This window comes from Corella eumyota, chromosome 5 (assembly GCF_963082875.1).
Source record: "Corella eumyota chromosome 5, kaCorEumy4.1, whole genome shotgun sequence".
Taxonomy (NCBI): Eukaryota; Metazoa; Chordata; class Ascidiacea; order Phlebobranchia; family Corellidae; genus Corella; species Corella eumyota.
The window spans coordinates 8,353,849-8,375,185 of NC_137494.1; the positions used below are offsets into that span (position 1 = coordinate 8,353,849).

The 21,337-nt window shown below is 27.0% G+C and overlaps 1 protein-coding gene across 1 annotated transcript; it reads right to left on the minus strand.

Moving 5' to 3' along the window:
* Positions 1-1,910: 1,910 nt before the first annotated feature.
* Positions 1,911-20,582, minus strand: LOC145753295 (von Willebrand factor A domain-containing protein 8-like). Its single transcript, XM_082569704.1, has 41 exons — positions 20,423-20,582; positions 20,175-20,252; positions 19,797-19,933; positions 19,493-19,603; positions 18,983-19,150; positions 18,435-18,599; positions 17,985-18,149; positions 17,399-17,497; positions 17,055-17,177; positions 16,695-16,832; positions 15,924-16,162; positions 15,732-15,845; positions 15,497-15,665; positions 15,026-15,231; positions 14,576-14,682; positions 14,148-14,347; positions 13,834-13,910; positions 13,472-13,683; positions 13,265-13,402; positions 12,580-12,785; positions 11,930-12,081; positions 11,287-11,383; positions 10,633-10,774; positions 9,888-10,078; positions 9,414-9,613; positions 8,992-9,117; positions 8,642-8,742; positions 8,173-8,330; positions 7,251-7,449; positions 6,669-6,750; positions 6,473-6,580; positions 6,024-6,123; positions 5,488-5,670; positions 4,956-5,038; positions 4,335-4,443; positions 4,028-4,153; positions 3,683-3,750; positions 3,513-3,603; positions 3,053-3,223; positions 2,689-2,855; positions 1,911-2,445 (listed from the first exon to the last, which is right to left on the minus strand). Exons 1-41 carry the CDS (start codon positions 20,532-20,534, stop codon positions 2,343-2,345), a joined length of 5,721 nt encoding a protein of 1,906 aa, XP_082425830.1. The 5' UTR covers positions 20,535-20,582; the 3' UTR covers positions 1,911-2,342.
* Between the last annotated feature and the right edge of the window lie 755 nt (positions 20,583-21,337).

Genomic DNA, 21,337 nt, shown 5'->3' on the forward strand with positions numbered 1-21,337 from the left:
AATTAAATATTTTAACTGTTGTATATTTAAGCTGTTTGTATATTATATAAGTATTATTATAGATCAAACAAACCAATAAATAAAAAAATGCAGAATCGTTTAATGGTTAATATACTTTATTTCCATTTAACTATTATTTCTCGTGTACAACTTTAATATAGAAAGACTTTTTTTAAACAAAGTTTCAAATTAATAAATTAATAAACGGTTAAAAACTAAGTACCTGCATAAAACATATTGAAAATTAACTATTTTTTACCAAGTTATTTTAAGAAATACCCTGTTTATGTATCTGTGAAAGATCTTAAATGTTAGGATTTTTGATCGAAAATTTTTTATTATATATAAAAATTTTTCATATATTTAAAAAAAATTTGTATGCAATATCATTGGGCAAAAATATCACGTGACCTATTTAAACAAAAAAATAAAAATTAGGTCAAACTGTTGTTTTACTGAAGATTTTTGCGAAATGTTTCATCTTGAATGATAGTTAGACCAATGCGCATCTAATAAAATATAACATTTTAGGTTTTTGAATTTCATTAATTTTTACTAAAAGTATCATAATTTTTATGAATATCCATATATTGGGAAAATATTTCGCAAACACGTTAATTGGACCTGTGCAGTTCCAACAAAACAATTATTTTTCGATTTAAAATTTTTAATTTTTTTCAAAAAATTGATAGACATTGGCCAAAAATATCACGTGACCTAATCAAACCCAGAATAAAAATTAGCCGAAACTTTTGTTTTACTAATTGATTTTTGATTTTTATTGAATAAACAAGCATTTAAATGTGATAAATAAACGAAAATTATTTTTTAAATATGTTTTTTAACTACTTATATTATAAAATTCATCATACCAAATTTTTACTGCTTAATATCGAACTTTAATTTTTAATGAACAAACCAGCATTTAAATATAACAAACAAATAAAAATTATTTTTTAATTCATTTTCGAATTATAAATATTATAAGATATAAACGATCAAAATTTAAAAACCTAATAACAATCTTTAAATTTGAATAAACAAACACCTATTAATTAGTAATTTGTGACAAAAATTAAAATTTTAATTCATTTTTGAGTTACTAACATCATGATATACAATTGACAAAAATTTAAAATATTAACATCAACCTTTGAATTTTAATGAACAAACACTTATTAATTAGAAATTAGTGATAAAAATTAAATTTCTATTTTATTTTTGAGTTACTAATATCATGATATACAATTGACCAAGATTTAAAAAATTAATAACAATCTTTAAATCTTAATAAACAAACACCTATTAACTAGTAATTAGTGATAAAAATTAAAATTTTAATCCATTTTTGAGTTAGTAATATCATGATATACAATTGACCAAGATTTAAAAAATTAATAACAATCTTTAAATCTTAATAAACAAACACCTATTAACTAGTAATTAGTGATATTTAAATGTCTAAATAGGTTTGTGATTCGTTGGGATAATAACAAACATACTAAAAATTTAGAACTTTTAGTTTTAAAGAACGAAAGTTATCATCTTTTAAAATTCTGACCAGAAAGAATAAAAACAACAATAATAAATACAATGACAATAACAATATGTTTCGAAATCCAAGATTTCAAATCATAATAATTATTAAAATAGCTAATAAAAAACCTGAAATATAAACTTACATCTATTACAATATAAAGATTATTAAATCGAATTGAATTTTTTTGTAATAAATGCTAGTTTGTTTACCATATTTTGGTTTCAATATTAAAGATTTAATATTGAACTTAATATACTGTTAAATAATCATATTAACCATTAATACACTCAAAAATAATAAAATACTTTCGAAACAGATTTTGTTTATTAAATAAATTTAGTTTAATTAATTTCTTGATTTAAAAGTTTTGCATAAAAAAATTTAAAATAAATACATAAACAATTTACTAAAATTAAAAAAAATTTACATAATTGTATTTTAAAACTATTTAATTAGAGTTAACACTGATTAATTAGAAAAATCACACATCATTTAATAATACCAGAACACCGGTGTCAATAGAGCATATTGGATTTTATTTTTACTTCTTTTGTTATATAACAAATTATCGGGAAATTGTCAATTCGGTCAAATGATTTTCGATAAAATGGGCCAATACCATTATAAACTATGCTAAAAATTCCAAAACAGGTTTATAACCAAACAATGCCACAAAGATAGTTCAAAAGATTAGTTTACCAATTAGACACAAAAATACCCAGATAAATTTATGGTAATGTGAAACCTTGCCATAAGAAAAACGACAAGCCATACCACATTAAAAATAATTTGACCTATGTATTTAGATAAGCATTGAGGAAGTGAAGATTTGTTGTAAAATTTGCGGAATATTTTTTGTATCCAAACAAACGAATGATCTACCAGAGGGTAATTGTTTCTTTAATCTAAAAAAATATTTTATTCTAATGAAAAATTTAAAAACATAAATATATCTGAAAAATTAATTTTCCCAAACTTTGTAATTTTAGTATCTCATATTACATCTATCTTTTATGCTAAGCAAACTGTAATTTTTTTTTAAAATTAAAAAAAACTTTTAATGCAGTAAAAATTGTTATTTTTGTAAACGATAGATAAAAAAAATTTAAATTACAAAAAAAAAAAAAAAAAATTAACTATGTTATTACCTTTCTGCCTGGTCACCAAGAGAGCCGATAAACAACACAAAAGCACTGACTTCATCATCTGCATTTAATGCATCAGTAACTTGTGAGGGTTTAATTCCGTAGCGATCTAAATTGGCATCACTTAACAGAACAACAAAATACTCATCTCCTTCTTCGTCTTTGATTTTCTAAATAAAATATACCGGTTAGTATACCGATTCGGCACATATATGCGCCTGGGTTGTACAAAGGGTTACGCATTGCAAATACGAATTGACCAGACACTAGTTTGGATATACCCCAGTACAAATTGCCTAGAAACCATCCTAAATCAATGTTTACAAACAATGACAATAGTAACATCAATCTAACAATAAATTTTTACCTTAACAGCATGCTTGATAGCTTCCAAGGTATGATCACCACTCATACAGAATTGTGCATGCGCATGCATGGTTTTCATAACTTCCAATCTCTCTTTATTATTGGTCGGAGGTTTTTCGTATGTGACAAGTGGGATGTCAATCCCATCACCAGAGTGACCCCAAATTTCATACTAAATTAAAGTTTTATTTTTTTAAGATCATAGCTATGTTATATACCAGAATATGAATGTAAGCAGGTAATAAATAGTTTAACAACTTCAGCAAATTTTTTTTGCCAGAAAAAAGTTTATTTTACACAACAATTTCTAGGAAAAAATTTATTTTCAAATAATGCAAATTTATTTACCCACTTTTCACTTAAAAAATCACTTTTTATTTAAAATCAAAACATACTTTTAGCAGTATATTTAACAATTATTAATAAACATAGTAAATATAGATAACATTTTGTTAGAGCACCTTAAATTTTTCTTTGTAATTCTCAAAAGCCTCCATTACCATACAAGCTGCCTCCATAGTGCGTTCTAACCTGCTATCTAATCCATTAAACCTGAAAAATATTTATAAATTTTTTTATAATATTAAGGGTCATTGCGTGAATAAACAAATTTAAGATTATATTTCCTTACCTGTACATACTTCCACTAACATCAACAACCACTTTTAATCGCTTTGGTTTTTCCTGTGGACTTCCAGGCTATAAAGTAATATATAAAACAAGTGTTTAAGGGGCAATTAATAAACATGGTATATTAAAAAAAAAATTTAATTTAAATAATTTAAAAAATAATGCTTTAATTTAGCTTAAATTTGAAATGTAAGTAAAATAATACCAATTTTATGTTAAAGAGTAAATTTTATAATTTTTTTGAAAGAATTTAAAATATATTCTAGCTAACATAAACTATAAAAAGCAAACTTAATACAATTTTTTAATAAAAAGTTGTTAGAAAAAAAAATTTAAATTAATAAACCTCTGGTTCCTGTTCTGCCCTTCTCTTGTAAATATTTTTCTCTCCCGTCAAACCTTCAATTAATTTCATGTCGTCCAATTCTCCGTTCATTTGATGTTTTTGCCACTGCCTCTCCTTGCTTTTTGCCTTTTTGGCAAATTTAATATAAAATTAGAAAACATATTTTATAAAATTATATTTTACCGTTTTTATGGTTTTAATTTTATATAATAACCATAGTGGTTTTAGTAAATTTTACGTAACTAAAATTAAAGCAAGTTTTTATATTTTTTAACATAAAATATTGTGTTAAAATTATTTTAACCACCTGTAAGCTATCCAGGATAATTTTTAATGATTTAACTTGTTTTCGAACTCCTTTACTGAATTGTTCGTACATCTCAGCATCATATTCACTCATTTTTATTTCTTGTAATCTATATATAGAATAATCCAAAGTATGCCTATTGCTTTTTAATATTCTAATATGACAATTTAAATAATAAGTCTACCAAAATAACGCGGCAGCGTGGTGTAGTGGTAAGAACTCTTGCTACACCGCACATGAGGTCGTGGGTTCAATCCCCACTGATCTCATGCTGTAGCGCCCTTGAGTAAGGCGCTATAAACGGTATGAACTCCTGCTGAGCCAGCACTTAATCAGCAGCATAATTATCGGGCAATTATAGTCTCTATAATATCCCAAACAGCCACAGGCAACTCGAGACTGGGTCAGAGTAACTGATGTTACTCTATGTTTAAGTCGCGCATTCGACTTTACCACATCGAGGATAAAGATATATACAAAAAAAAAAAATAAAATAGTCAATTTAAAAAAAACTTTAAAAAAAAACTACTAAAGTTGTCTATAGTTTTTGATAGGAATAAATTTGTTTAAAAAAAATTGAACAGCTATTTATTTATTTTTTTTTTGATTCAAAAAATTTACCTTTGTTTGAAAGCTTTTTGGCCCATTTCTCTTGCTGCTTTTTTAACATGTTCAGGCACTGCTTCCTTTTCCCAGTCTGGTATCTAAAAAAAAAATTTTTTTGGGACAATTAATCATTTTAAATTAAAAAACTAACTATGTTTTTAAACAAGCTTATTGCTAACAATTATTTATTGACAGTAAAATACATAAAACAAAATTGTAATGTTAAAAATAATTACTTAAAATTTAAGCAAGAAGTTTAAAAAAATATTTAATTTCAATAATATTAATAGAAAAATATATATAGAATAAGGCTTAGTGAATGATAATACTTATGTTGGTCCAATTTAAAAGCTTTTTAAAAAAGAATTTTGACTGTGGTACCCAAACCAATTATTATGTGCGATATGTTGGCTGTGAGTCGCGACCATCTTACCACAAACAAAATAAAACCGTGAGGGCAGGTAATAGACTTGTAAATTTAATTTACATAACTTTTCATCACAAAAATTTAACAAAATAACAAAAAAAATTGTTAAAAAAAATTTACCTGAGTAACATCATGTCCTGCATCTAAGCGATAGGGACCCCCTTTGCCCCCTAGCCCAGCTGTATCCCTCCCCCCAGTGCCTCCAGCCCAGGTGTTTCCTCCAACATGTGGAGCATTCTTGGCATCAATTTTGCCATGCTTCGGTGCCGTAACATCTTTTCCACTTTCTCTCTCAGTGGTAATCTTTAAAAAATAAGGGTAAGAATATTTATTAAAACTGTTTTTATTAATAATTGGTTCTGTTCATTTTAGGTTTGCCAATTTTGCAGCCTAAAATACCATTATTTTTAAGTCCAAAATTAATCATAGGTTAGCCTATTATAGGTTAGATCAGAAAATTTTATTTTTATCTTCTAATACAATACGTCCAAAAATTTATATTTTCATAAAGCTTACAAAAACTTTTGTCAGTTAAACATATAGTTTATCTTGTAATAATATGGCTTAAGTGTTTTATTGTTAGATATAATAAACATACAAAATGGTTAAGCTACAAAGTTAATAATTTTGATTAATTAAACAAGTTTTTAAAATACTTGTAAGTGATCATATTGATCTTCTGAACCAATCATCTGCCTCCATTCTCTTAACGATCTTTGAAGATTCAACATTCCTGTTTCCCATTCTCTTACACAGCTAAAAATAACAAAAAATCGAAAGATATAACTTTAATTTGATTATAAATACATTATTTATAAAACATTGAATTATAAATATGACTGGGATATAATATTATAAAGTCAGTTTTTTGAATATTAAAAACAAGTTCATCTAAAAGTAATTTTGGCATATCAAAGTGATTTCAGTGTGTTGAAGTAGTTTTGGTATATCAAAAACAAAAAATTATTTAAAAATTTTGTTTAAATTAATTTATTTGCATTGTTCATACTACAGTTAATTTAAGTTACCTTTTTTAGTTTACAGTTCAACAAATCAAACAAAATTTAGTATAAAGATAAAAAAAAAATTTTATAAAAAAATTTACCCCCCAGCATCAACAGTAACAATTGTATCTTCAGCTCCAGAGGCAAGGTGGTAACCACTGTCAGACACACTACTTTGCCATGACACATAGGGAGATAAAGCTATTGGCCTGTGACCATAATTTTTTGTATTTATTAGATATTTTTTTTAAATGCTGATTTAAAATGATTTTATTGTAAAAAATTTCACAAACTTACGGAGGTAATGGAATAAATTTTAATTTTTGGTATGCAAGATCAACAACCTCTAAACAATAATCACTTGTACCTGGTCTCATACCTAAAAATAACAAAGATGTCAAAAAATAAGAAAAATATTAAAATAAATAAAATTTTTTCGTTCAAATAGTATTTTATTTTATTTTTTTTTGTACTTAAAATAGCATTTATTCTAATACAATAAATTTTTTTCGATACACAGATTTTTTTAATTACATAAAAAATCAGAACACACTTCTCTACATAAGGTCCTGGGTTCGATCCTCACTGCTCTTATGCTGCAGTGCCTTTGATTAAGGTACTTTAAATGATATGAATTCCTGCAGAGCCAACACTTTATTAGCAGCTTAATTATAGAGCAATTATATTCTACAATAGTTCAAACTGCCAAAGTCAACTTGACACTGGGTTGGGTTAACTAATGTTACCCTATGTGTGGGTCTTGTAATTGACCATCCTACATAGAGTATATATAAATAAATAATACTAAAAATGAGTTTTATTTTCAGTTTAAAAAAATAATCTCAGTTTATTCTTAAGTGGATAAAAAAATTTACTGACCAACATCGAATGCATCATCTGGCACAATTTTCATAGGAACAACCCGCACAACCTGATTAGCTGTTGAGAGCACCACACAAGGGGGTCTTGGAGGGACCATTTTGGTCAAGCCTCGATAAAAGTTTTTACTTTTGTCATACAAGTTTTGATCGTTGCTGGAATCAGATATTGTACGTGGGTAGGCATATATCTCATTTGTCTAAACAATAATTAAAGATATTGTTACAATAATGAAATATATTAAGTGTTTTGTTTAATCAGTTTTCAATATTTTTGTTAACCTTATTATAACTGAATCATTAACGATAACATATAAACAATACAGACAAAATAAGTCATTAATTAAGTTAAAAACTCAAAGAAAGTACTTAACCAGACAAAAAGAAGTGTAAAAATCTAAATTACAGTGTTAGGAATAAAAAGCAACGATGCAAGATTAACACCATGTCGCACGCAAACTCAGATAAGACTAATGACAGAAAGATATGTTACAGTATTACATATAATGCATGGTAAATCAGTGATATGTCTTAGTCATTCAACCAATTAATATTTAAAATTTTATATACTGCTTGCTGTATAAGCTTAGCCTTTCCTTACTTACCCCTGATTGATTATACCACAAAGTCAATAATTTAAAAACTGATAAAAACAACACAGGACAAGGGTAATTTAGTTTATAATATAGTTAGGCTGTAGGGTACTTACATAAAGATAAAAAAGCACAACTTTTAAATTACAACTCCCTGAAGTTATTTAATCACAAATTAGAATTAAAAAAAGGTAAAAGAAACAGCAAAGTTCTTCAGATAGAATAGAAGTTTTTATAAAAAATAAAAAAATATCATTCTGTGTCCTTTTGTAACAATAAAAAAGTTATCAATTTTACAGTTTTGGCATTAAATCAAAACAAAACACTTACTGATAGTTCGGGAAATCCAACGATACATTTTGCAAAATTTTGTTTATCTGCATAAACTCGATTTGGCGAATCAAAAGATTGACCCAGAGTAGTGGAAAGTTGGCCAGCATTTAAATCAACTGTTGAGATACCAAGAATTTTTTCTGGCATTCCACCACCTATACAAAAACAAAAGTTATAATTTTAAAATGACTTCTTATATTTTTACTATAATTATAAGGTTAAATAAAAGAAAAAAAAATCTTTTAGGGAAAGGGGTGTGCTGTTGTGCTGCCTTTTAAGCTAGCTGGATAAAACTGTGTACACTTTTGCATTAGTTCGAACCTAAAACCTATTGCCACATAACTCAGTGCAATGATTGGTATGTCACGCAAATTATTTTACAAGTTAAAGGCACAGTTTTGAAAACAAGTAGTTTTAAGGCAATTAATAAATGAAAAAAAGCAAAAAAAATATATTTAAAGCCAACCTGACACATTTCCAAAACCCATATCTATTCCTTCCTCTTTAATTTCAATCAGTTGATCAGGTAACATAAGGTCATCATTCGATTTTTGTAACAAAAATTTTCTAATATATAAAAAATTTATATTATAGAATTCAGAAGTAAATTGTTAACAGCCTATTTTCAGGTTTACAAAACAGCATCTTCTTCGTATGATTAGACAATGCACGTACAGTTACATAAACAAACTTGATAAAAAACTAAATGAATAAAATTTTACTGAAACTACAACAATTTAATAGACATACATATTATTTAATATTATGTTTAAATAATCAACATTAATAGCTAAACCTTTAACTTAGTATAATTACCTGTTAGTATCTAATTCAGTTAATAACCACTTGTCATGTGAGGTAATATGAACATCTTCCAATTTAATAGAAACATTTATACTATGTGCCAATCCTTCAGCTACATTAACATGGAACAATTGACCCCTACAATAAATATATAAGGATGGTTTTCAGTATAACTTAAAATATAAACTACATCTAAAATAAAAAAGCTATGTATATATAGAAAAAAAGCCCAAAAAAATATTTTAAACCATTTTGCAAGAATTTTGAATAAGAAATTTACAAATCATATCAAAAAAAGATTCAAAAAAACATTCAAAAATGGATGAGTTATTTAAAATTTAAAAATAAAAATTAAAAAAATACTTAAAAAAGGCATTTTTAGCAAAAAAGCTTACCTAATAAAATTGAGAATTTTAACAATATTTGAGACTTACCCATTTTTTTCATAAAACACAACCGAGCAAAAATCTTCAGCCAACTCTTTGCACATTCTATATTGGGAGGTATTGGCCTGGGCATCAACAGCAGAAACCCTTTTGAAAAATGGTTTATTTTCTTTAATTTCTTCCATGCCAGGTATTACAAGACGTCGAACCACCCCTGTTATTCCATCAATAATAAGAATACAATTGCTCTAAAAAAACATAAATTTTTATTTTTTTTGGATCAAAAATGATAAAAAATGGGTTTTTAAAGAATAACTAAGTCAGACTTGTTGCTTAAATTTCATGTTCATGGCAGAGCTTAGAACTTCAAAATAAAAATAAATATTGTTTGTGGTGCACAAATAAATTAGCACAGACAAACATATGTTGCAAGCATCCTACAATAAGTAATGTAATAGTGACCAGCCAAAGAATAAAATTAAACACAAACAAAAATTTTTTTAAATAAAACTAAAAAAACACCTTTTCCTCGAACAATACAACTTGTCCACGTAAAGGTCTTCCTAGTGGAGCAATTTTGATGTTAGCTTGTAACATCACACCTGCATTTGGAAGTACATCGTAGAGGTCAATGTATTTAACAATCTCACTGTTGTTTTCTTTGATAAACAATGATGACGTGTTGACCGAAGTGGCATAAATTGTGTTCGTGACTAAATATATAAAAAAATTGAGCATAAAAGATATATCTTAATATGGAACTCAGTAGACAATGTGCACATTATAAGCCTACAAAATAAAAAAACAATTGTAGAACTTGGGTAAATTACCATGGACAAATATTAGTTAAAAGTGGCATATTTAATGCAACAATGAAAAGTTGCATGTTTAATGCAAAAAAAAATAAGATGACGTTACTACACAATGTTATACCCTATTATTGGGCTATAAAACTTAATAATTTTAGCATATTTTAAGTCAAATTCTGCTAATCTAGTTATCACTAAATTTTTTTTTTAATTTTTGCCTCTTTTTATTTTGTTTTTATTAATGGTATTTAAATTATAAAAAATCAGTATGAGGTCATAGGTTCGATCCATACTGATGTCATAACAAAACATTCTTTTGTATTTAATAATAACACTGCCCATGGCAACTCTAGTTTAGGTCAGAGTAATAAAAGTAACCCTATGTTAAACCTTACAGTCAGCCTTCCAACATTTAAGAATAAAGATACATAAACCGAAAAAAAAATTAAACAACACACCTTTATCAACATCTATGTCAGTGACAATACTGGTTTGAAAAAATTGAGGTAAATTCCAGTGAGCTGATTGCTCAGAAAAATCTAAACCACGATCCAATGTTCTTTCTATTTCATAGTTTTGCACTTGTAAGTAAACAGGACCCTGCAAGTTCAAAAATAAAAAAATTACACAATTATATGAAGACTGTAATAAGACTATAACATAACATGTTATGTTATAGTCTTATAAAATCTTATAAAACATAAGAAATAAACTAAAGGTAAAAAAGCTTGCTTAATTTGAATTAGTGAAAGATTACTTAAAACCATTCTACCAAGTAGACATTATACTAACAATTACTTAAAAAATAAAGACATTTGACAAGAGATTAACCCTTTTTACCTTAACCCCTTTAGAAAATTGCCCTTAATTTCTAAACAAATTTTTTATTTAAGTTTTATTGAAAATAAAGTTATAATTTTTAAATTTCAGAAATGTGTCCATTCCATAAACAGATTTTTGTTGGGCCTATACTGGTAAAGTTATACATTTTCTATATAAAAGAAAATCCTGTTTGTAATGCATAAATAAATCACCAATGACTAATATTTGTTAAACAATATTTAATGGTAACCAACCAATCATGCAGTCTTCAACTGGAAAAGAATAATTACCTTAACTGAAACTCTCTCTGGTGAAATATCACAAATTTTGGTTGATTTATTATTTTTGTTCCAATATCCACTTAACTTTGGTCCACCTAAAGCTAAACTAAATGTTTTTTTTTTTTAATTTTAACAGAAAAAAAAACAAATAAATTTAAAGACTAAATGACAACTTAATAATTTTATTTGGTATTTACTAAATTTTTTTATTAAAATACATCTATTACAGCTAACTAAAGCAATACAATAACGTCTTTTTTACTTTCTAGGCCTGCAAATAAATATCACAAATTTTCGTGATTGTTTATTTTTTTATTGCATAGCATTAACATTATTTAAACAATTGTCATGACTATAGTATTGAAAAAATAAAAATTGAGTAAAATTGATTTAAATTTTTTTTTGCAGGACTAAAAAGTAAAAAAAACACTTAAATTAGAAAGAAAAATCGATGCAAAAATTCATAATAAATAATTTTATATTTGTACCTTTCTGAATTAAAAAAATTATTATATAGCAAATTTTAACATATTTCACTTAAATTGTAGCTTAAGCAGTATTTAGTATATAATTAATAGTTTAATTAATATTGTTTTTTTTCCTAGCAAAATTTTACGACAAATGGGTATTTAAAAAATGATTTCTTTCTTACGGTTTAGAAAGCCTAACATCATGAGGTTTTGCTCCGATAGGTATTCCATGTTTATGCATAACAGACGAAATTTGTTCTTTTGTTTCTTTACTATATGCATCAAAGTCAAAAACGTTTCTAACAACATTGGCAAGTCCTTCTTTGGGAAATTGCTAAAATAAATAAAAAAAATTATTTATTTAATAATAAAGTTTAGTAAATGATATATATTATATATATATATAGGCCTTAAATATAAAAAAAATGCTGTTTGAGATGTGCGGGTAAATTATCGCAAGCATAAAGGATTAACTTCAAAACCTTGGACTTGAAATAAAAAATTTACTTTATTGTTGCTAAATTATTAAAAAGTGATATAAACGTATAAGACTTAAGTTAACCATAAACCCGCTACTTATAGAAATACACGTTACTTTGATTAAAGATAAACACAAAAAGAAGATACCAAAAGACTTGTTCTAGATAACAATGTACTTACCAAAATATCAACAAAAGTTTGAAAACAATTACAAAATACTAATTCAATTGACATATGCAAGTTAAGACAATGCAGAAAAATAAAAAAGTTATTTTACGTGAAGAGTGATATTACAATATTTAAATTTAAACATACTAAATAATAATCATAAAATAAAACAAAAATCATTTACCTCCAAATGTTTTACAATATTGACCACTTCCCTTGTTGAGTAAGGATAAGAAATCAATCCCCTATCTGCCATATCTCTCATTTCTCCAAATGCCGCAACCAATTTTTTAAGTGATGATTCAGGCACGTTTTCGCCATACTGGCGTAACATATCTAACTCAGAACTAATACTTGGGTTGTCCACTGCATGACAACTAAACACATCACCTAAAACAAAACAAGTATTTTATTACTAAAGTTAATTTTATATTTTAACTTGATATTGTAAATCTGGTAGCATGGTGTATGGATTAAAACACTTGGTTCACTGTAGAATATCTTTAGTTTGATTACCACTGCTTCTGTAGCACCCTTAAGTAAAGTGCTATAAACAAGTGAACTATTAGGCCATTATAATCAATAACATTCTAAAACCTCCAAAGTAAACTTGACACTGGGTCTTGGTAACCAATGTTAAGGCTAAGTCAGGTTTTCTACATTAAAAAATAATAGTTACAAATTTATCATTCATTAAAAATCTAGTTTCATATTATAGTCATGCAAAAACTTTTAAAAGAATAACCAAGGTTTATTGTGTTTTGATATTATTTTAAAAATTGAATAAAACCGTATATAAAAAATATTATGTTAGTGTTATTTAAAAAGAAATATCAAGAAACAATTTTTTCAATCCTGTATTTACTTACCCATAACCCCGAAAAAGTCATTTCCCAAAAAGGGAAATCCCGGCCTGTTGGCAAGAACAAACATCCGGAAATCCGGATGCATGAGAATGACTTCTTTGGTCAAAGTAGAGGAGGAGAGGTTTGCCAATTCTGCCGGATCTGCATCAAAATTTTTTGTTAATTTTTTCTTATAAATTTTTTTGTGTATTTTTTAAGAAATAATTTTACCTGTCACAATTTTTCTTCCATCGGCCAACGTCGCCCTCCCACTTTCGAGTAGGGCTTTTAACACGCATGTGACATAAGTTGGTGCCTTGTCTGCTTCATCAACCACTAGTGCATGCCCCAATCTTGCAGCTCGCACTAATGCTGAATCTTCATAGACCACAATGCCGTCACGCACTGTTGGCTGCACGGTTAGACTCTGAACAGTAGTGTCTCTGTTTAAAAAAAAAAAAAAAAAAATATATATTTTTAAAAGTGGAACAAATTTAAACTAATTTTAATATTGCATAAACTGTAAAAAGCTTTATTAAAACCTTTAGACGATTGACAACAATATTCATTGCATTGATTAACAATTCACTAACCTGTGAAGCTGCAAATATTCTCTTGGTTTGTTTAAAAGATGCAAAAATCTGTCAACAATCTTGTTTTTACCAACACCCTTAAACAAATTAATAGAAATTGTAATATTTTGGTAAAAAAATATATAACCTTGTAGCAGAATAATTATTATGCAATTATGGTCAGTATTTTTTTCAAACTGCCAAAGTCCATTTAAAAGTAGGTAAATGAGCACACCATTGTAACACTATGTAAGGTAAGCCTTTCCACATCTCAGATAAAAAAATCATAAAAAAATCACAAAACAAAAAAAATTGATATTACCAAAACATTTTACCTGATTTCCAACCAGTAAAATGTGTTCTCCCAACACATAATCCTGTAACATATCTTGCATGACAGAGAGATGTTGGGCGTTGTCATAGAACAAAACATGAGGAACCTTTGCCGCTGATGCTCCTATTTCTGTTTTTTCTTCTTCCCTATATACTTGACAGGATGCTGTTCCTATTTTAAGGACTCCATCTTTGATTTCACCTGGTATAGTATAAAAGGAAAATGTAAGATAATTTTTATTATCACATAAAAATAGCATTTAAAAAGAATATTAAAATAAAAGTGCTGTGAAAATTATAAAAACAGGGGTAAACTAAAATATTTGTCGAAAATAATAAAGTTTAAGTTTTTTTTTAACAACTTAAAAAAAAACTTGCCCTATTTTATATATGTTTAACACTTAAAAAATAATTTTAAAATAAGGTTTACATGAAATGTCTTTCAGAGTTAGATTTTTCACTGGAAAGGGGTCAGGTGGTAAACTACTTTTCTCCAATGAACTAGAGAGTGAGGTTCTAGCTAATTGAGGTAGAAATCTAAACACAAAATAAAATTAGAAAATTAGAGAACACAAATCACAAAAGCAATGGAAAATTAGGTAAGCCCCCTGAAGGTTATAAAAACATAACAGAAATCAGTAAATTTTACAAAATGGACTAAAATAATTTTTGTTTAGCAAGTTCAAGCTCAAAAACATAGAATTAAAAAACATAATTCAACTTAAAATAAATGAACCAAAAGCTTAATAATAAAACAGTGGTAAAAAAATCTAAAATAGAAATTTCGAAAGTTTAATTTAGTTGTATTAGAAATGCTATTTATTTAAAAATTTTACGTTAATTTGAAAAGAAAATTGTAACAACATTTTAATAAAGTTACCTTGATAAACAAGCTTTATGGACAGCATAAGATACCAATTCTTTTCTTTTCACATTATCGGAAACTGCTAAACGCTGAGAAATTCTAAGCAGTTGCCTGGTTGATAAGGAAGCAGCTAAGGATTGCGAGTTTGAATCCTTGGACGTACGAAGTTTTTGGCATAACTGAAGAAGTCCATTTATTTCAGAGGATTTAAGGTTAGGTACCTTAAACAAAACAAACAAAATGTTATAAAATAAATATTTTTTTAAAAATTGTTCTAGCTTTAGTTTTGTGAAAGATTTGCAGTCAAATCATGGAGCATACTTTTAGTTTTTTTTTTTTAAGTAATTAAACCCAAAATAAAAAACATTAAGGATATAACTGTCAAACACCTTTGGAAAAAATCCATTTATTCACATTTTAAAACATATGGAAAAAATGTTTTTGTTTATAAATTTTTGTTCAAATTATTTAATATAAAAAAATCACCAGATTTTTTATAATTTCCATTTCATGATGTATGCTCAGAGGCTCCATGTGGTGATAGAAAAATAATGTCAACAACTCTGGATTTAACCATTGTTGAGCTGGAGAGCCAGGTTTAGGAGGTTCTGCAAGTGCAATGATGCGAAATGAAGGGTGAATTCGAAACACAGATCTTGAAAAAAATTATTTTTTTAGTGAGAAAAAAAAGGGGGGGTGTTGAAGTTTTATTAAATTTTACTTCTTTTTCATATCCTTATCACTGATTTCAAGTTTTTCTTTCATTGCGTCATATTTGTCGTGCCTGATTAACCTTGTTCCATCATGTAACGTTACTTCACGATCGTGGACCAATCTAAATTAAAAATAATTTATTAAATAAATTTATTCGACAAACAATCTTTAATTAAAAAAAAATGCTTTTTGAGTTCACCTTTGTAATATTGACAGGGTCCCGGGATTCACCCGATTTAACCCATCCAAGACGGCCAAACCTCCTTCTAGGGCTGCTTGCATGAGAGGCGAAAGTCTCCACATGGTGTCCCCATTGGGCAAGGTATAACGTTGCTGAAGTAAATCACGTGCAGTCATGTCTTGGTACATGAGAACTGGTTCAGTTCTATAATGAAAGAGTTTGGCAAATTCACGAACCACGATACTTTTACCGCAACCCTGTCAAAAATTTTTTTACTGAACAAGTTACAGGTATTTGTTTAAAAATCATTTGACTGTAAACCATACGATTAAAAATGACATTTTACCAACAATAAGTCTTTTTCTATTAACACCCTTTCACACTAACCCCTCTATGAGAAATGCCCCTTTATATTTAAAGAAATAAAATAGTTTTTAGTCATTTACGACAAATGAAACATAGATTATATCACAGGCATTATAAACATAAACTGGCAAAATTGTTTTCTAATATTGAAATATACACTTTAAATTTAGAATAATAAAAAAAGTTCCTAAAAAGTTAATTACAATATTACCAAAATAGTTTAAGAAACATGTTAGGCATTTTACTTTTATTTAAGTTTTGAAATACTTTATTAAACATAGGAAAAAAATAAACAAACAAAAATGAATATACCATCAGCAACAAAAAATACAATGACCTTAGTTTACCATAATCTTAGATACAACGACATTATTCTCATTTATCAAAATATGTTGACAACCAGATTAACAATTAATCTCTTACCCTTCCGCCTATAATGCACATATCCATAGTAGAGTGAGTTAACAGCATGTCAGCTAATAAATGATGGTGGTAACTAGTTGCCACAAATTGGTCTTTCGCGTTTTGTTGTTGTTGTATATGATGGTTACCACATGGTACCTTAAAATTGGTAATTTAAAGTGGTTTTTAAAAATATATAGAAACACCAGTTTTACAAAAATAAATAAGAAATTTTGTTTTATTTCAATTTTAAGTAATGATTTGCTTAAAAACATAATTAATTAATTATTCAAATGTTATTCAGTCACTAAATTAGCCTACAATAAAACTAAATATTTACAAAAGAATTTTTTTTACATTATGATTTAAAAATTTTTTTACCTCTATTTTGTGCTTGTTGTTGTTTAATGTTATGGTAGCCTCAGCTTTTTGGTTTGTTTTATTAATATTAATTGACTCCAATTTTAAACCTATATCACTAGAATTCAAGGGAATTTCAAATTTCTAAATGCCAAACAATAAAACAAAATATAATATAGGCTACCTTATATTATATTATACATGTTTGAATAAAAAAAATTAACAGCCAATAAATACGGTTTAAAATAAGATAGTTTAAAAATAAATTAAACAAAAAAGTTTTTATTAAAACCGTTAATTTTAATTTATTTTAAAATTTTACAAGAAAAAAAAATTTCTAAATAGGCTAGATAACATAAAACAACCTGATAAGCATCTTCTACAGCTTGAAGTCCCTCTTTGTTTAATAATAACTTGTAAGGATATAACCTTGACATTAAACTTGATGTGGGATAACCAGGTACCTAAATGCAATTAAATCTGGCTTAATTAATGTGCATATAATATATATAAACTATAATTAAGTTATTCTAAAACTAATACCTTACACCAAAAATGTTGACCAGTATCATGTAGTTTAGTATTATAGTTGTGTATTAGAATGCCAGCTATTTTTAGGATAAGTAAGAAAATAACTAGCAAAACACCAAAACAGTTTAGAAAACTAGGCATTGCAACCTAAGATTCTGGGTTTGTTTCCACTGCTTTCATATCAACTTTGGTTAAGCTATCAACAGTAATTCCTCTATGCTCAAATTAATATGACATGTTAATAAAATTGCAGCAGTTTAACAATCACAATACTGCAAAAGTCAACTTAATGGTGATAAAAGTGCCTCCAGTTTAATTTGTACAGCGTTATTAACCTTTTACATGTTAACTTATTTCTGCCTTTAAAAAAGGGAACAAGTGAATAATGCCTTTTAATGTCTAAAAAAAAGAATCTTCTACCTTTTCTACTACAGATACAGCGCGACTTAAATTGTCTAACGGAAAGTCAGGTAAACCTAAATGAGCAGATTCATCAGTTACCAATGTACTTCCACATGATAATACTTGTGCTAGTAGGTGGGAATCAGTAGATGGGGCTTGAGTATATAAAGATTCTAATTGATCCTAGATTTAAAAAAATGATAATTATGTTGCGTTAGATATAAAGGCAATAATTGGTAAGCATAAATTATATTCAGATTTTATCATTTAAAAATCAAAGTTCTTTTATACCAAAGGAAAACTTTTATTAAACAAATGACGTTTTTTTGGCCAAAACGACATCAGACTTTTAAATCAATTTAAAAAATGTTAAAGATGATTAACTAAACTTAAGCTATAGGGCTTTTAAAAATTGGTAAAAAATGACAAAACATAGAGTTACAAATCTTTTATAAATTTGAAACTTACACTAAAAGCCAGATGATAAACATCTCTAGCCTGAAACCGTGACCTCAGTGGGGGGTCAAGGGGATGTCCCCTATATCTTGGCACAGGAAGACCGAGAGCAAAAACTCGAAACCGGTCACTTACTCGGACAAGTTGCCATTTGTCTAATGTTTCTTTCGAGTGTTCCTGTTAAATAATTACAATGACATAAAAATAATAATTATAATACATAGCTATTATTGTTATCTAGTTTAAAATAAATCAATAAATATGGCATAAAATTTCGATTTAAAATGTCTTATTTTTTGTTGCATTATTTCAATACCAGTACTGTTAAATTATAACAAATTAAATCTTAATATTAACAAAAATAAATAAAAACTTATCCTATTGTTGTGAGTTTTTTTAAAAATATATATCAAAAAAAATTTATGTAATAACCTTACAAAACAAAAAATAAAAAAACAAATATCATAAGCAATGTTGCATAAATAGTTTAATAAATAAATCTGGGCACATATAATTTTGAAAATATGATTAGTAATCAAGATGTTTTCTGCTTTCCTTACATTTAATAATTCATCATAGCGTTTATGGTGCATTAAAAATCGGCCGTCGTCTAATTGCATTTCTCGATTTTCAAGTAGATTATTAAGTGCGGGTAAAACATTTCTTTCTGCCTTTTCGACTCCCTCCAAAATAAGAACTCTACCTTCAATAGCAGCTCTAACTGCACACTAAAAATAAAGTTGTATGTAAAATATTGGATAAATAACCAAATTTGAATTGAATCATTACAAAACTAACAGTCCAAGATTAAATTCCCAGTGTATGTGTGTCTTGTTTAATTTATCAATTTAAAGTTTTGTTTTTTTTCTATGCAAAACTAATATACCAATATATGTTACAAATTACCAGCATATAAGTAAATGAATGCGACACTTTTAAAAGCTAACTAAAATATGAAACTATCATAAACAATTTATTAATAAAAATCTCCTGTTGTAGATTTATATAATATATTCTGTTTACAGAAAAAATTTAAAAAAATAAAAAAAATCGTCCTAATTTTGTTTTACTTGATCAATATAAAATGATGTCCCATTTTTCATTTCTCTTCTTTGTTTAAGGTCACTTTCTGTTGTGTCCCTCGATAGTGAAATATATTCTGCTTCTCTTCTGGTTAACTCCTGGAAATAAAATAATATGATTTAAAATAAGTATCATTTTAAGTTGCAATATTGCTACATTTGGTAAAATAAATAACATGTGTTGTGTAAGCACTTATAGTAACATTGTTTTTTTTATTTTTGTTTAACTTTTAAATTTTGTTTTAATTTATAATTAAATGTTATAGGCTATTTAAAATAAATTATTACTTACTAAATATTGCATAGCTATTACTCTTCTTAAAGGTCCCGGAGGCCCGATTAAAAAAATATCTTGACCCAATAAATCTTTTTGGGCCATCCATTTTAAATGTCTGATGACAGACTGAGGTAGTTCTTTACTGTCGGAAACTGTTTAGAAAAGATAAACAATGTTATATAAACAAAAAATTCTAAATTATTCTAAAAAAAAATCAAATATTAAATAAATTTTTGTTTACCTAACATTGTAATATACTTAAAATTAGATTGCTAAATAAGCATCTAATGTATTAGTTTTAAATAAAAATAAGTCATAAGTATTCTATTTATTTAAAATTGTATAAATTGTTCTATTTTATTTAATAATCTGATAATTAAATTATTGAGTTACCAAATGAAAAAGGAACATATTCTGGGTTAGTTGGAGTTGAAACTGGAACTTGTGTACCTCCAATTGATACAAATCCATCTTAAATAAACCAAAATTTAAAGAAGTTTAATTTCTTATTTAAGCTGTTAAGGGTTTTGATTGATTTAATTTGCACAAACAGACAAATTTATAAAGAATTTTAAACTTTTGATTTTTATATTTAACAACTTGTTTTGCAAATTAACCACATTTTTAAAAAAAAGTCATACCATGTTTATTTCTTGCTAATATTAAACTTCTATTTTTATCATCCAAAATTCCTGTGAGTCGTTTAATACGACGTATGGATTTTTCAGATCTCATAACAAGCACACGAAGCATTTATTATTACTACAAATAAATTGCAGATAGTCAAACTCCTTATTAAATAGGTTCCTGCCATAAAAAGGTTATATTACAAAGCATGAGTTTGCACTTTTAAAATAAATTCTTTTAAATTGCTAGCTGTGACTAAAGTTCAGAACTACGCCGGGTTAACAAACAGATGAAAGTTAAACATTAGCAAATGTTTATGACGTAACATTTTACGTTTCAACTCACATGTTGCACGCCGAAGTTACGCCGCGTGCTTAAGTTTTAACCTTACAAAGGCGCCTCTAGCTTTGATAGTTTTGTGGTAAGGCAAATTAATTTCTAATCTACTATTAACTAAATATATGAATGAATAGTATACTATTTTATTTTAAACAGTTTTCGGAAAATTAATTTTAGTAAGGTCTTATTAACTGTTTCATTTTTCAACCAACGTAGCCTAAGGTTAAGGTCGATGCGTGGAGTCACCGCGACAAATACTAAAAAACGGTAGCCTACAAATTTTGGGATATAAGGAAAATTTGTAAATTTTCACGTCAATAAGAATGTACGCTCACGTCATAGGCAATATATTGTAATACCACTCAGCAAATTGTTTGAGATTTTTCCTAAAAAATAGTTGATTTAATTTGGCTTAATGCGCTCTAGCAAGTAGCCTACGCAAAAACTACTGTCAAGCTTTAAATAATTTTAAAAGGCAAACTTAATAATAAACGAACAAGCACTTTGTTTTTGTAGCCTTAGATATTTTTTAGATTAAATAGTAAAGTACAGTTATCAAAGAAGTTATGGAGGGCATTGAAAGTGGAAGT